Source organism: Harpia harpyja, chromosome 22, assembly GCF_026419915.1.
Source record: "Harpia harpyja isolate bHarHar1 chromosome 22, bHarHar1 primary haplotype, whole genome shotgun sequence".
Classification (NCBI taxonomy): domain Eukaryota; kingdom Metazoa; phylum Chordata; class Aves; order Accipitriformes; family Accipitridae; genus Harpia; species Harpia harpyja.
In genome coordinates, this window is record NC_068961.1 from 216,254 (window position 1) to 233,277 (window position 17,024).

Sequence of the window (17,024 nt, forward strand, 5' to 3'; positions counted from 1 at the left end):
GTCCAATAATACTTTATTGGTGGGTTTGTTTAGTGTTATATTCTTCCACATAAAAGCAGGCTTGCTTATTCCCTGCTAGGGCACGCTCTAAACCTTTGCAGATGAGCTGTGGTTTGTATTGCCCGGGCTGCGGTTTTGGACCTACAGGTCCCTGCAGCACAACCAACCTCCACCATTTACAAGCAGCTCCAAAATGCTGGACTCGATAAGTAAGAGGTGGTTCATTATTCAGAATTAACCTGCCATGGTCAGTAGAGAAAAAAGAGCCAGCCTGGTGCCCTGGTTGATTCCCACCAGAGCCCAGACCCACAAGGCACGGGGAGATGCACAAATTCACCGATCATCTCCCAGATTCATTGTCGCTCGAGGTTTTTTAACTACTCCATTTAAATCACAGCTAATTCTGATCAATCAAGATTGTTTCCCTGACTTGCCAGTTTGGTAATTTCATCTTCATGTTTGTTCACATTAGTAAGTATCGATTTCCTGTGGGATGCAGTACATCTTCCCGTAGTAAGTGAGGGTGAGGTCTGCTTGGCAATGTTTCTGTTATGCAGACTTATTTCTGAAGTTTGGGTACTGGCATACTTAACACACTCTGATTTTATCCCCAAAAATGGGATTCTATGCAACAGCAAAGAAGAAAAAATATCTAAAAACTGCAGGCACTACTTCCCTATGAAAATAGCGTTAGGTAAAGATTGATCTGAATGCTTTTCATTTGGGTTATCCTTTTTCCCTTCTATTAGCATCCTGATTCCTTTTGTCTCTGTAATATTTGTGCAATAGCAACACTTTACAAATACTGCTAATGCTTCTTCACTTTACAAGGTCCAGAGCAGCCTCCCCACAGTTAGTACAACTCTCCTTATTTTCTGCAAGCTTTTACACATACTTCTAGGATAGGAAAGCTACAACAAAACTTCAGCCTGTCAGAAGAAAATATCTAAACTTTGAAGGTTCTCATTTTGAACTAGAAAACAATTTATTTTGCAGATACTTCTACAGGATAGTGGAATAATTTTCAAGGCTTTAAGAAATTCCAGTTCTATCACTACCAAAGTTACAGCCACATCCAGGATAACTTAAGACTAAGGGAAATATTTGCTAAAGGGATAGCTAGAAGATACTCATCTTCCCTCCCCTTTGATGCCCTTTTATCTGTGGACACTCAGTGAGTGTAGGATGTTGTTACTCCAGAAGCACTGCAGCTAGAACAAAGTAATGATAACCAAAGTGCCACACATCACTCACAGAAATAAGCCTCGAAGTAGGGTCATGGGCAGAAAACACTTTCTCATCCCATTCATGAACCGCTGAGACAGATACGTGCCCAGAGCTGAGCTTATTCAAGTAATCCCCAGGGTAACTTTTTGTATTCAGAAATTCTTTTTTGGGGGGCAAACGGAAATGAATTTGCCTACCACAGAAAGCACAGCTTTGCAACAGCACCGTCAATGCCTAGTCTGTGATGATTCATTCATCCCAGCAGGAAGAAAAATGTCTCTTCCTCCAGCGAACTCCACACTCACCCCCCCTGCAAGGCAGAGCCCCACTGTCCTGGGTTCAGCTGGGATAGAATTAATTTTCACAGGAACCTGGGAGGGGGGCACTGCCAGAACAGCTGACCTGAACTAGCCAAGGAGCTATTCCATACCGTCTGACATCAGGCTCAGTATATAAATGAGGAGCGGGCTGGGGGGGCTCTCGGCTTTCAGTGGGGGAAGTGGCAGAGCGTCGGGTTCCGGGTGGTGAGCAGTTGCACTGTGCATCACTCGTTTTGTATATTCTTAGTACCGTTGTTGTTGTTGTAGTAACTTCTCTTTTTGTGTTGTCCCAGTAAGTTGTCCTTGTCTCAACCCATGACGTGCTGGTTTTTTTTTTATTCTTTTCTCCTTTCTGATTCTCCTCCCCGTCCCTCCGGAAGGGGGCGGGGAGGAGTGAGCGAGCGGCTGTGTGGTCCTTCAGTACCGGCTGGGCTGAAACCACGACACCCACCAAACTACAGCCCTACATTTTCCAGATCTGCCTTTCAGTTGCTGTCATCCCCAGCTGCATCAATGGGGGCACAGATCATCAGGTAATTAATCCTCCTTTAATGTGATGAAACCAGGGAGACTTGGGGCTAGCTGCCCACTGGGTACATATCTCAGTGGTACTTAACATTTCCAGCTAGGTGCCTACGTAATGTAACACTGGTTTTACAATTACAGTTGATGATGATGAGTTTCATTCTGAATTTCATACTAGGAATCTTCCATTTGGAGTAGATGATCATGGTAGGTCCCTTCCAATTGAAAATATTCTATTCTATTCTACCCTACCCTATTCTATCCTATTCTACCAACATGACGCAGAATGGTCACTTTTCATGCTTCTATTTTTATATCAAAGCTTCAATTTCATAATATCTCCCAGCCTGACAACTCACTGCATGCAGGAACTCTACATATAGGTTTTGGGAGGTCTTGAGTGGTACAAGGCAGTGTATTGCACACGAGCTAATTAACTTCTGGAAATAATTCAGGGTCTAGCTAACTCCAGCTGTGTTATCTGGGGTCATTTTCCACTCTCAAACTATGAAGGTTCTTTGGGTTTTAACGTAACAAAATGACTTTTGTCTTTCTACAATACATTATACTGGCAAAGCAACTGCAGCCATGCTGATAGAACTGCATTTTAGCAGTTAGCCTACTTCTCGCACCCCACATTCACCAAAAAGACATGTTATGCTGATAAATGGTAGTGATGGCTTTGGCTGGCACAGTATTAGTGGTCAAAGATCACATGCTTTTCAGAGCTTTGTCCCATACCTTTTGCACATGCAGAAATGAGTAGTGAAGAAAATGAGCTTCAGTATGTTCATTCAGACTTGTTACGGGGAACACAACCTTTCAGGTTCAGACTTTTTATGGGGAACACAACCTTTTAGGTTCAGACTACATTAACTCAGGAGGAGTACAGGGATCACGTTAGGTCATGCAGAGAGGAAATTAGAAAGGCAAAAGCTCAGCTAGAACTCAATCTGGCCACTATTGTAAGAGACAACGAAAAATGTTTTTACAAATATGTTAACAATAAAAAGAGAGCCAAGGAGAATATCTATCCTTTACTGGATACAGAAGGCAACATTGCTGCCAGAGATGACGAAAAGGCTGAGACACTTAATGTCTTCTTTGCCTCAGTCTTTAACAGAGAGACCAGTTATCCTCAGGGTACTCTGCCCCCTGAGCTGGAAGGCAAGGACAAAATGCAGAATATACCCCCCTTAATCCAGGAGGAAATAGTTAGTGACCTACTATGCCATCTGGACACTCACAAATCTATGGGACCAGACGGGATTCAACCAAGAGTACTGAGGGAGCTGGTGGAGGTGCTTGCCAAGCCACTCTCCATCATTTATCAGCAATCCTGGTCAACGGGGGAGGTCCCAGAGGACTGGAGGCTTGCCAGTGTGACGCCCATTTACAAGAAGGGTCGGAGGGAGGATCCGGGGAACTACAGGCCTGTCAGCTTGACCTTGGTACCAGGGAATATTATGGAACAGTTCATCTTGAGTGCGCTCACACGGCATGTGCAGGACAAACAGGGGATCGGGCCCAGTCAGCATGGGTTTATGAAAGGCAGGTCCTGCTTGACCAACCTGATCTCCTTCTATGACCAGGTGAACCCATCTAGTGGATGAGGGGAAGGCTGTGGATGTTGTCTACCTCGACTTCAGCAAGGCCTTTGACACTGTCTCTCATGGCATACTCCTTGAGAAGCTGGCGTCTCGTGGCTTGGACAAGTGTACTCTTCACTGGGTGAAAAACTGGCTGGATGGACGAGCCCAGAGGGTTGTGTTGAATGGAGTTAAATCCAGTTGGCGGCAGGTCACAAGTGGTGTTCCCCAGGGCTCAGTACTGGGGCCAGTTCTGTTTAGTATCTTTATCAATGATCTGGATGAGGGGATCGAGTGCACCCTCAGCAAATTTGCAGATGACACCAAGTTGGGAGGGAGGGTTGATCTGCTCGAGGGTAGGAAGGTCTGCAGAGGGATCTGGACAGGCTGGATTGATGGGACGAGGCCAATTGTGTGAGGTTCAACGAGGCCGAGTGCCAGGTCCTGCAGTTCCGTCACAACAACCCCATGCAATGCTACAGGCTTGGGGAAGAGTGGCTGGAAAGCTGCCTGGCGGAAAAGGACCTGGGGGTGTTGGTCAACAGCCGGCTGAGTATGAGCCGGCAGTGTGCCCAGGTGGCCAAGAAGGCCAAGAGCATCCTGGCTTGTATCAGAAATAGCGTGGCCAGCAGGAGCAGGGAGATGATTGTCCCCCTGTACTCGGCACTGGTGAGGCCGCACCTCGAGTCCTGTGTTCAGTTTTGGGCCCCTCACAACAAGAAAGACATTGAGGTGCTGGAGCGTGTCCAGAGAAGAGCAATGAAGCTGGTGAAGGGCCTGGAGCACAAGTCCTGTGAGGAGCGGCTGAGGGAACTGGGGTTGTTTAGCCTGGAGAAAAGGAGGCTGAGGGGAGACCTTATCGCTCTCTACAACTGCCTGAAAGGAGGTTGTAGCGAGGTGGGTGCTGGTCTCTTCTGTCAGGTGGCTGGAGATAGGACAAGAGGAAATGGCCTCAAGTTGAGGCAAGGGAGATCTAGGTTAGATATTAGGAAAAATTTTTTTACTGAGAGGGTTGTCAAACATTGGAATGGGCTGCCCAGGGAAGTGGTTGAGTCACCAGCCCTGGAGGTATTCAAAAAGCACGTAGTCAAGGCACTTCAGGACATGGTTTAGTGGGCATGATTGATGATTGGACTCGATGATCTTGAAGGTCTTTTCCAACCTAAATGATTCTATCATTCTATGATTCTACATGAAAGGGATTTAAAAGCGTGGGACACTGCTGCACTGCAGTTTTTACTCCTAGCCTCATTGACTGCAATTTCTGCCCCCCTTATCTTTCCCCACTTGACCTACTGAGTAAATACTTCTTCTGCCCAGGTTGTATGACTTGCCACCCAGCAAAGCTGAAACCCTTTTCTTGGCGTCACAAGCTCTTCAGGGTTGTTTTGTGTATCAAATCCTATTCTGGTAGCCCATGGACCACAATTCATAATACAAATAATGTTTACTGCACCTCTTGGAGGTATCGCCAACTGCACGGTGCCTCTGTTTAAACAGCGTCTGCCAGAAGATGAAGGCAGGACTCTGCCTGACTCCAAAAAGGAGACTTCACCATGATGCTGGGACCAGAAACATCCCGGGACCTGCAAGCTGACTAGGCCATGGAATCACCTTCCTCCAGAGAGGGTCAGAGCCTGCAACAAGGGCAACCCAGGGCAGAATAACTGGTTTGGAAAATGAGCAAGGCTGACTGAAAGGATCAGGGCAGAGAAGATTAATTCCTGAAAAGTTACCAGTAGGTGTACGTGTTATGAAGAGGCACTGTAGAGCACGCAGAGGAAAAACTGTATGAAATGTAAAATTCATGCGTGCAGTAAGTAGAAACCCAATGCAAGCTCAGAGAACGGGACTGGAGTAAACCAGACTGACACATCAGCCAGCCTGTGAATAGGCTAAACACTTTTTGGTATATCTGTGCAGTGTTGTACAACTTACGGGTTTATTTATTTTTTAATTTTGCCTCATATGAATAGGCACCTGGCACTGCCAAGGCAGAAAGAGACAGCAGTCAGTCACAAACTGAGATAGAAACAACTTGAGATGAAAGATTTTACCGAACCTGGGAGAACCAGTTTCCTCTCAGGTATTTGCTGGACTCCTCCAAAGTTGAAAGAGTGAAAAATTGCCAAAGGCAGGTTTAGGCTGTAAGACAGAAGACAGTCCTGGGCTGCTCCAAAGAACCAGGACTGAGCCTTCAGTACATGCCAGAACTGGGGATCCTGAGGCACATTTCCAGGATGAACACCCTTTTCCCAAGGCACTGCAAGAGCCAGGCTGGAGATACTGAGCCAGTGACCAAGCCTCTTCTCTGGCCAGTCTTGAAGCTTACAACAAAATGCAAGATTTGCGCTGGGGCATAACTCTGCAGTTTTGGAGTTGTCTGAGATTGGCATCACATGTCCATGCACATTATGGAAGGAGAAAGAAAACACATTACTGCTTGTGCAGGTTGAATTTGAGGAGACTAGGAGACTACCATTTAAGCACTGCACACCTCATGTTTAAAAAGCTTGTCAAGGTATTACAGAAGGGGTTCAGTCTTTTGTCTCGTATTACAGCTGCAGCATCTCCAATGGACTCTGCCTTCCCAAAATGCTCATTAACCCAGACCTCCTGAATCACAACTGCTCTACCTGCCATTAAAACTGCACTGCTGTAAGTCAAGTCCCTTTCTTACAGATCATGAAAGAACATCTTAAGAATAAAATTTAGTCACCAAAAATCTGGGAGGAATTCAGTTCAGCGGGGAAGTAAAACCATTCATTTTGATAAAGCTGACATAACACCAGAACTTTTTTTTTTTAAATTGTTATATGACATGCTCACTGTTTTACAGTTAATTGAAAAAAAACATAAAGTCACAGAACTGTTCTGATCTGTAATAAAAATACAACCATGTGCTACAGTTAAGTCCCTAAGTCACTGCTGAACAGGGTATAATAATTATTGTGGACTTGGCTCAACATCTGGAGTTAGACATCAAAAAAAAAGGCTTCGGTACATTGCCGCTGAGAGAGGGAGTCTGGGACAAACTAAGTGTAAGGGAAAATAGATCCTTCCCTTACCTGCCTCCCTTACCATGCCAGTATTTGAAGCAGGCAGTCTGGAGCAGAGCTGCAGCAAGGTGATAAAACAAACCACACAGTGGTCTTGCTGCTGGCCAGTAGCACAGCAGAAACCCTGGGAGACAGGCATGGGATATCGGCTGGGTCGGGGCAGGGCTCAGGGCTGCAGTGTGCCAGGAGCACTGGAGACAAACCCCTTCGAGGTCTGCAAGTGCTACCACAGCACAGGCAGTAAATTATACCTTTTCAGCAGGCCACATTATTGAATAGCAATAACTTTCCATAATAACTAATTAGTATCACATATAGACCAGACACTTGAAAGAGAAAGTGCTGTAGCTCTTCTTCCTTCATCGAATTGCAGGGCTGGGGTCGAGCTTTACTCATCTGCTGGACTGGCACTAGAAAGTACCTGCACGCGAGCCAGGACCTTCCCTTTGGTAGCTGCGGGTTGAATCAAGCCGTTTGTCACCTCCCCCAGCTCTACGGTGCTGTTAGTTCTGCGGCCACCCTGCCTGGACAGCAAGCTCTGGTGTGTTTGGTTATCCCACGTGCATCCCAGAGACTTCCTCCAGCTCCCGCTCCCAGTGGGGACCCAGGTCTGCAAAAGCAGGCTCCCAGCCGCATCCATCTCCTGCAGGGCTCACACCTCCCAGGAACAGGCTCACTCCTCCCACAAAGGCTCCTTGGCATCCCCGAGATCCTGGGAAACCTCAGGAAAGGTTTATTTTGGCGGGCTCAGTAACATGGGCACGGTCAGCACTCTATTCCCCCACTTGTGCATCAAAGAGGGGGACATATCTATGTCACTCCATGTCAAGCATGTCGCCTTTTCATTCATAAAAGGCAGCCTGTATCTTTAATCACTTTGCCAGAATAATAGCAAAGAAACAAGCACTTGATTGCCTGTGTTATCAGACACTATTGGAAAAGTCTAGATAAGGATGCTGAACAACCTTGGCTTATTAGTATTCCACATGCAAATGCTTCCCCATAATCCAGAGTCATCTGTATCCCGGCAACCCTTAAAATTTCATTCTCACTGAATTGCCAGATCTTTATCAAAATATAATTACAGTCTTAATTTGGATGATAAATTTTGATTGCCTGTGCTGTGCCAAAAAAAAAAAATTTGTCAGGTACACGAGAACTGAGATACAACTGTGAAACGAGAATCTGCATATTCTGACATTGGTGCATCACCTTTCCTCTTATCAAAATTTGGGCTCTGATAGCTAGTATTGAGGTTATGTAGGGGTAAATGGGCAGGGACATGAAAAACCATTCTTCTGGTGCCATCAAATGAAAATTGCGCTAAAACCAAGGAGGAATTTGAAATCTGCAGCTGCATACAAAGATTATCACTATTATGAAGATTATATACCATTATCATTACGAGGTGAATGATGTGCAGCACTGCTGTGCAAACCTGGAAGAAAACACTGGTCCTTCCTGAAACAAGAGGAGATTGTGCAGAACTTGCCTTTCCTCCCACTCCTTTTTTTCCCCCTTTAAAGACTGACAGAAAACAGCACAGTGTTTTATAGTTACATCCAGAGGGTTCTCAAAATGCAAGGGTCACAAAATGGCTTCAGATTTCCGCAAATTGTTCTAGTGTTCATCTTAAACCTAACTGACAGTTTTTAAAAGCACTCTTAAGAATAGCCTTTGTGGTTGATTCATTTCAGTAAGATCTTTTGGCATTAAGAGCTTGGCTGTTATGAGGCTTAAGGAAAGGGGTGCCGTTTTCCAGCAATGATAGTAGAGTCCTATGTATATAGGCTACCGCCACCTAAACGCCTTGTGTCTGCACACTTCATAGGCCAAAAAATAGCTTCCTTCACTTACGTGCTTATGTGAGCCGACATCTTTTATTCCTCAAAATGACTGAAGATACTAGGATTCATGCATGTATCACAACAGACCAGAATCATCCGTCTTTACTATGTGCTGTTATAGTGATATATTTGACCCCACTCCCATCTGCAGCAGATGCAGAATCAACCTCTACAAATAATCGTATGAGGATACAGTTGGAATTCCCATCTCTTCAATCGAGCATTATTACCAAAGACATGCTGCTGGGTGGGGAGGCAAACTTCTACCTTCCAAGAATTGATATGATTACAAAGATTTTTCCAAACCTAAACATGTAGCCTAAAAAAAGTATCCCAGAGGAACCACCTGCTCTACCAACAGAGCCCAAAGGAGAGGAGACAGCCCAGCAGGCAAGCGATGGAGGTTACCTAGTTTCTGACTTACCAGACTACAGCAGTCCAAACCCACTTCAGTTTTTACCCTGTTGAAATGCCAGGGGGAACAGAGAGTTACTTGGATGAGAATGGCATAAATGCAATTAGACGCTTGACCTTAGTGTTTCTTGGTCACATGCGCAGAGTTGAACTCATTGCTAAATTTGGGACTGGGAAGTTCTTCTTTTCCTCCTTCCCTCCACACACACTCAAAATGAGTTATCTGCACTTTCTCTGCAGCCCTGATAAGGATCCTTTCCTAGGACAGATGTGATCTCATCCCTTGAAAAGTGACTTCCTCACCTCCTCTCGGGGCTTTGGGTACCCAGCCTCAGTCCTCTTTGTTATCTACTTCTATAACTTTGATCACCATTGCATGCACCATAAAATACTTCCCTGACATACCTGTTTGCTTGAATTCACTCCCATAGAGTTTATGTTGTCCTCCCCTGAGAAGACCATGCAAGGTGAGAACAACTGGAACAGTAAGTAAATTCTACCACATAAACATACAGGATTACACTGTAGATTGAAAGTCATACTGTGTCGGAGTGACAGTATGAAAAATGTGCTTCTTCGTGGGCAGTGGTTAACTACATCACTCAAGTGAAGTCTGTTTCCTTCATGCTCCACTGCCCCAGCCCTCTCCAAGAGACCACTCCAAACCAAGTGCAGTTTTGACCAGTCTGGTGTAAGCAAACACAGTTGCCGACTAATGATAAGACCCAAAGCTCACTGAAGCCCAGAGAGATACTGCAACCTTTGCAGTCACTTCTGTGAACTGGTTCCCATTCCCTAACAGTCATGTCCATCACTGACACATCAGTAACACTTTTGCTGACAGTAGCAGTAGAAAGTTTTACGGCTGAATAGGCTCAGGCACTGAACCATTCTTGTCCCCTTGGTGGTAGGACCTCAATGGGGCTAAGTCATACTGCAGTAGAAATGGAGGGCAGGAAGAAACCACGAGAGAACTGTCTAGCCCATGACTTCTCCAACCGTGAAACACAGCTAAAATGCTATAAACAGCAAATGGGGGACCCACCCCCAGACACAGAAGATGCTTCCTGTAGTGAATTTTGACTGATGTGTGACCGAACCTGTCCTAAAAACACCAAAATGCAAAGCCAAGCATAATTCCACTGCTCTAAAGTGGACTAAACATTCCTAGTCCACCTCAACTTTACTTCTTCTTAAAAAGCCTAAAAGAAGGACATCCCATATTCCTGTCCCAGTGCTTTATTTCTCTTTGCACTTGGAAAGGTCTTCCTAACCTTCCCTGCTGCAAAGTCAGCTGGTTCCTATGGGGGAAGGCTGCAGAAGCAGGCACACCGGCTGCAGTCACATGCAGCTCCCCTCTTCTTTGGGTAGCTGACTCCATCTCTAGTGCCATGAATTTGCAACTTCTCACCTCAGATGAACTGAGCTGAGACAAATGAGCCAGAACTAGTGCCATGGAATACTCCAGGTAGGGGGCAGGGGGAATAGCTGAGCCCCCAAAGGAGGAGGATGAATCAATGCTTACTCCAGATGCATAGTTCTTTGCTCTCCTTTTTAAAAATGCATTAATTTCCTGCTGGTGAAGGGTGCCACACTAAAATCAGAAGAAAACAAAGTTGCCTATCCACAGTAGAAGATTCAGCCTGGCGCTAGAGAGATGGAAAGCTTCCATATACCATGGTGACTAGTTCAGTACAGTCTATTATCCATTCCCTCCACCTGCCAGGCACACCGCCCCCACATAAGCAGTATCAGTGAAGGCAAGCATACACCTGGATGAAAAACACACTGATAGGAAAATGTCATTTTTAAAGCCTGGCTTTTGGCTCCGAGTTACATATTCCAACACTAAGGCTAACACTGGGAGGACTGGCAGAAGAAAAAGGTTACCAGATTTACTCTCCCTCTGCACCATGGCTTGTTACAGGGGGAGGAGTTCAAAACGGCCCCTGTGACAGCTGCCAGCATCTTCATGACAGCTGGTAAAAGAGAGGCTTATTCCTCCCAAATATTCTTCAGTGAGAGCTTTCTCAAGGGGAGCAATGGATTCTCCAAGCCTTCATCATCTCGAGGAACCTCCAGAAGGAACATTTCATATTCAGAAGGTATCACAATGTTCCCATTTCTATCCTGCCTCTTTCATTCTTGAGCCCAGATCTCCCATCTTTGAGCTCACAGTTGCCATGATAGGCTACAGCAGAAGGTATGTGGCTATCACATGCACATCCCAAGTTCCTAGTAAGCAAAACTGAGGTCTGGCTTCCTCAGCTATCATCTCAGATGTTCTCCTGGGTGAGAAGACAACCAAGTCTCACCACTGGCAAACGGGAGCCCAGAGAGGAATGTTATGAGCCTTCCACAGCCAACTAGACTCTCAGCATTACAGCCTCTGCCTTTGGACCAAGCAGCATCACAACAACCACAAATCCAAACCGTGCCAGTGATACCAGTAGCTGAATACTTGGAAATATAAACTGGGGATGCTCTTTCCTGCCTGCCATTTTGGCTAAGCCACTTTACCCTTGGTGGACCTGTCTTGACAACCTTATTTATCTAAAAATGGCTTGACTGCTTCTGCTGATTCCGGGAACCGGCAAGCTGCATAACCCCCTGTGCTGCCGACTCTCCATGGTGCAGCCTGGCAGCCCACTGATTTCTATGAAAGACAGCAACAGGGCAAGTGCAGTGGAGGGAGCAGCATGCAAGTGGTTAATGCATGCTGTCTCAAACAGCCAGAATCTCTTATGTTGGCATTTTCCATTCAGTTCCACTAGAATTAAACTGCTCATAATAAAAACCTGGCAACCAAAAGCAAAGAAATTGTCACCAAAGCAAGATTCATTTCTATATATATAGTTGACCAGAAGTCTTTCTGCCTCTTACAAGCAACATTAAATGTCATCCATTACAGCAACAAATGCCAGCCAAGTCCCTTTCTTTCCACCTGTGATTTTAAAAGTACATTTCCCGTGCAGAAAGCTGTGTGCTTGGCAACCTCTGCATTTCCTCTCCTGATGAGTAGCAGAAATGCTGCATGCTAAACTCTCTCCTGTAATGACATGGATTCCCACACCAGAGAAAAATTCTCAAACTACCCAGGCAAAACTTCAAATAACCTGCAAGGCATTTAACAATCCAGAGGCAAAAGCGAAAGTCAAACCCTCAAAGCATACAGAGAGAGAGAGAGAGAGAGAAAGAGAAAGAGAGAGAGAGAAGAAATGCCCTCTGCCTGACCAAAAATACCAGAACAGTTCTGCATAGGAAAGAAAATGAATTACCATTGTGGGGACCCTCAGTCATTTAGAGTGTCCGGTCAAGGCTGAGAGCCATTCTGAGACTGCAGGTTTTTCCTCTAACTTCACTCCCCGGCTCTGCAAGGAACTGGTTAAAAATGACATCACTGCTCATACTACCCTCCCCCCCTCCCCATTCACTTGCTAAAAAAGCTGAGGCTGCTCCTCTCCCCCCCGCATTGGCTCCAGATTTGGTCCTCGCTCCTTGCCAAGTTCCAGGTCTGCAGTTGACCGTGCAGGTTGGTGTCAGTGCAGGACGGAGGATGCACTGTCTCTATGTGCTTTTACAGCATCCCCACTGGCACCCACCTGAAAAATAAAATAGCCTTTCCCTTAAGAAATCAGAAGAGGTCTAACCTCGAGATGTATAATGCATTACACAGCCAGCTCCATTTATAGAAGGCAAACAGTCTTCCTCTTTGAAGCAGGAGGGAGAGAGAGACCTTCCTAGGGGCTCTGCCTTTTGCCTTGTCTTCCTTACAGGAGAGGACCTTCTCTGTGGTTTGCTGCATCCTCCTTGCATTAGGACTGCAATCTATCTTTTTTTTTTTTTATTTCCCTCCCCCTGAGCGTGACATCATCAGACACCAACTCTACTTCTGTAATAAAAAAGGATCCTGAGCAGAGCTACCTGGGACGAGGTCATCTGGAGGACCCAGGCGATGCTGGCTCCTGAGCAATTGTCGCTTCTTACAAAATACTCTGCTCTTACACAGTGTCATCTGGATTTAATCACCCTGTGCTTGCTGCAGACCAGGACACCCAGCTGCCAGGCTGAGATCGGTCTCATTTCTATCCCCGCTGGCTCCACTGGCACCAACAGAGAGCAAGTACCTCTGGTGCGCTCCCCTGGTACCCACGACTCACCTCACAACTCCATTTGTTTCCCTCCCCTAACTGCTGGGAAGGATGCTGCAGCAAAATGCCTCGGCCAGCACTCCCGGCTGCTACAAAGCAGCCAGGCTGTGAGCACCCGGCACACACGCTCTCAACGCTACGCTCCTCCGTTCTCCGAAGCTCCTCGGCCTAAGCATCACTGAAGGGAGCCTTCTGAAAACACTGTCATCCCTGACTGACAGCTGCAGGAGCCAGCAGCTCATGGCCGAGCAGGAGGCCAGCCCCAGCGCAGGGCCTGTCTGTTGCCAAGGGCACCCACCGACTTATTTTCCCTACCTGTGTTTTCTCTCCTGGGGTAGCAGTGGGGCTTGTGCTGAGCGCTGCCCATCGCCGAGGCGGCCAGGGCGGCTGGGGTGAGCCTTGCCACCGCCGCCGGTGTGAGGGATGGACGGCGGCTCCCAGGGTCTGCAGCCTCCCTCGTGCGCTCCCATGCTCACGGCGGCAGCCGGCAGCGGCGGCGGCGACAGCCACAGCACTGGCAGGAGAGAGGAGTCTGTGTGTACGTGCATATGTATAACATATGCCTTCGTATACCTATTATATACACACAGAGCTACATGCAGATATAAACACAGACGTGCTTTCTGGATCTCTTACTGCTACAAGCAATGCTGCAGACGTATCAAATATTGCAGAATCAACAGGACCGATGGGATAAAGCTGCATTTGGAAACACCCTCAGAGTCGTTTGTGCGCTACCTGTCTATACAGCCTGCACACAAATACAACCGTTGCTGCTATGTTGATTCAGGCGAGTATTTGACATAGGGCTGTAAAAGCCTCACAAAACTCATGCAAACTCCTCTAGAAGGTATAGTGGTATGTCACACACATGTAATGTAATGGTACTTCCTTGCATGCTAGAAATGTCTTACATGGGGGGTTGCTGCAAAAGTCTTTCAGCTATGAAATCCCCAGCAGCCCTCTGAATTAGGAACATGTCGGTGCATCGGGTCCCAGAGAAAATCCCTGCTAGAGACAGGGAGCCAGCAGGAAGTTGAAGGAAGTCAGTAAAAATCCTGCCTCAGGGTTTACTCATAACTCCTTCCCCCTTCTCTCCTTCAGGTCTGTGTTTTGCATGTGGGCTGCTAACACATTCATATCAAATACCAGAGCCCTTCTGAATGAGCCAGGGTTGAAAACCTGACATCTCCTGTCAGCTGGGATAGAAGAACATTACACACTCAGCAAAGAACAGGGATAGGATTTCCACTAAAGCGCCTGCCTCTCGATCTTTTAGCAAGTGCATGGCCTTGCAGGTCCTCTTCTCCAAATCACAGCCCTGCCAGGCTGCACCCATCTTCTCTGGGTGTGCAGCAGGCACAGGCCTCTGGCATGGGCAGGAAAGAGCCTGAAACTGAGGAGGGATGACTGTGGTAGATTAGGGATGTGGGACCATCTTTGAAGCTCCTCTGGTGTGAACCTTCAGATAAGTACAGAAGAGCGTGTCCTCTGCCACTACTCATTAATCAAACCTCAGTTTTCTCACCGTGATAGGGGTATCACAGTCATTAGCAAAGGGGGATCCTATGTACACGTAGCAGCGTCAATAGCATCTCTGGAGTAACATCGATTATACATCATAAGATCAAAAGAGAAGAAAGCAGGAAGTGTGCCAATTCACCAGATAAATCTCCATATTTCCCTTCTAAATTAAATAAGTGTTTAACCCAGCTTCTTAACGAAAAAAGGCAAACCTGCTGCCTGTCCCCTGCATCCCATCCCCATAATTTCTGAGTTCCTTGCCCAAATTTGCCAGAATAATTTGATTATGTCCTATAATTAAGTTCCTACAAATTTTAGGTGGGGAAAAAAAAATAATTAGTCCCACTCTCATTGAGGACAGCCAAATAAAATTCAACTATTGCACTTTCCAGTGGGAACCTACTCGCTGGTTGGCCCTATGCTAGCAGTGGTTCCCTTGCCCTGGGAGAGGGAAGGGTGTCCTGTGGCTTTTCTAAGGCAGAGAGCGTTTCAGAGAGTAAAGGACAAGTCGACAAATCCACATGAAGTCCTCACTTCTTGGTTTTCTTTGGTTAATGGGACAATTTGTTGTCTGTTTCTGTTTTCTCTTCCTAAATTTGCTTCTCATGGGTCTATCAGCACTTTGGAGCTCAAATGCCTAGGTATTTTATCCCCTGAAGAAACTTTTGAACACCCCCTTCTCATTTTACTTTGGTTCTCCTAAGCGATGACATTATTTTAATCTGCAGACAGGAGCATTCGCAGACCACTGGCTGGTTGTAACAGCTCCCAAACCCGAAAAGTTCCACGCTTGTTCCTGGTCGTGAGATGTTTTTGTAGGAAAGCAAACAAACCCATTCCTTTAAGAAAGAACAGACAAACAAAGTGCGGAGTTGGGGGGTGGAAAGAACCCAACGTAAATAAATGAGGACTGAAACTACTACTGAAACTACAGAGCTCCCAAAACTCCCAATCAAAGAGGTAGAAATCCTTCCAGCCAGAAGAAAGAGGAGCCTGCGTACCTCTCCCATCATTTCCCCTCCTATTATACTAATAGTTTCACTTGGCTAACGCAGATTGTTTCAAGTATTTGGGTGACTGAGTTGAATATCAGTGCTCAAATAAATGAGCGTCAAGTAGCAGCACTGCCCTAATATATGCATTTCAGTGTACCTTGGGGTACTTCCAAAGTAAATGGGGTAGAATATACTCCATATTATATGAATTCTCCACTTGCCTTAGCAAATGCACCTCATTCAGGATTTCCACTATCTTCTTTAATCTAGCACTATGCCTCCCATGAGCACAGTTTAACAAATGTATTATATCGTATAAATGGGTGTTTCCCATTTTGAGAATCATTCAGAGGTGAGCTGAGAGTCCCGGTCTATTTTTCTGCTTTGACCAGTCTTTAAATGCAATCAAGTCTGGTAAAGACATGAAGAAGTCAGCAGATGAATGTCACACATCTACATCCTCTGCTATTTTTAACATTACAGAATGTACTGAAAGGAAGAACTGAAAGTCCTCTTCTTTAATGATGTCCCCGCAATTTAAAAAAAATCTAAATTTCAATACTCTTCCATTTCAACCCAAACTGTTACAAAGTAAATCAAGGTCATGGCTGTCTGTCACTTTCCCAAATTACTCTTGAGTAAAGACTGCCCTCAGCCAAATAATATCAGTCTAAATAGGAACTCAGCCTCTCCTGTTTCATTATCCCAGGGAGGTTTCAATTTCAAAGCTGACTTGGACTACATAAAAGTCAGCTTTTAAGCAGGAGCAGTGTGAATATTCCTCCTTCCCCTCTATTTTACCTTCTCAAGGAAAGAAAGAAGAAAATAAGACCCAGTACCAGTTTTGCTGACCTGACACAAGAGGAGGAGACAGAACAGCGTGGCATTCCTCTGAGAGGAAGTCTCAGTGCCATTTTTTCATTACCTATTTTCCCTCCTGCTCCACTTGACCGTGTGGTACCCTAAAAACAGGCTGCTCCAGCCTGCTGCTCCCATTTCAGAGGGTCTGGCCGTCCTTGGTGGGGGCAGCTCCGAGCATCCCACCATTTGGCAAGTGATGACAACTCGACTGACCTTGGAGATCCTTACTGGGGTTATGCTTCTTATTCAGTCAGGCCCTGATAAACAGACACAGCCCAGCAAGGTGCAGCTGGAAAGTGAGAAATGGAGGCAAAAAGGAGGAACGAAAGAGAAATTTGGAGGGGAAAGACATGAGAAAGGAAGGAGGGGGCTATCGCTATTTTCCACTTTCCATGTACCTGCCATACAGTTCGAATGGCAGGCATGCACTGGGCACATGATACAGCTCATGTGTTCACCACATCACCTTTGCTGCACTTAATTCACCACTGCTGGGTTTCATGTCCCCAGCA

At 46.1% G+C, this 17,024-nt stretch overlaps 1 protein-coding gene across 4 annotated transcripts in view; it reads right to left on the minus strand.

The window, feature by feature from the left end:
• The window catches only part of NHS (NHS actin remodeling regulator), a 271,218-nt gene that overhangs the window by 46,354 nt on the left and 207,840 nt on the right, over positions 1–17,024 (minus strand). Inside the window, exon 1 of one of the 4 annotated variants that reach the window (XM_052773857.1) lies at positions 12,260–12,314. The exons of the other annotated variants lie outside the window; for them this stretch is intronic. Coding sequence (XP_052629817.1) covers positions 12,260–12,281 — 22 coding nt within the window. The 5' untranslated portion in view covers positions 12,282–12,314. Of the gene's footprint in view, positions 1–12,259; positions 12,315–17,024 lie in introns of those variants that run through there. 4 annotated transcript variants of the gene reach the window in all.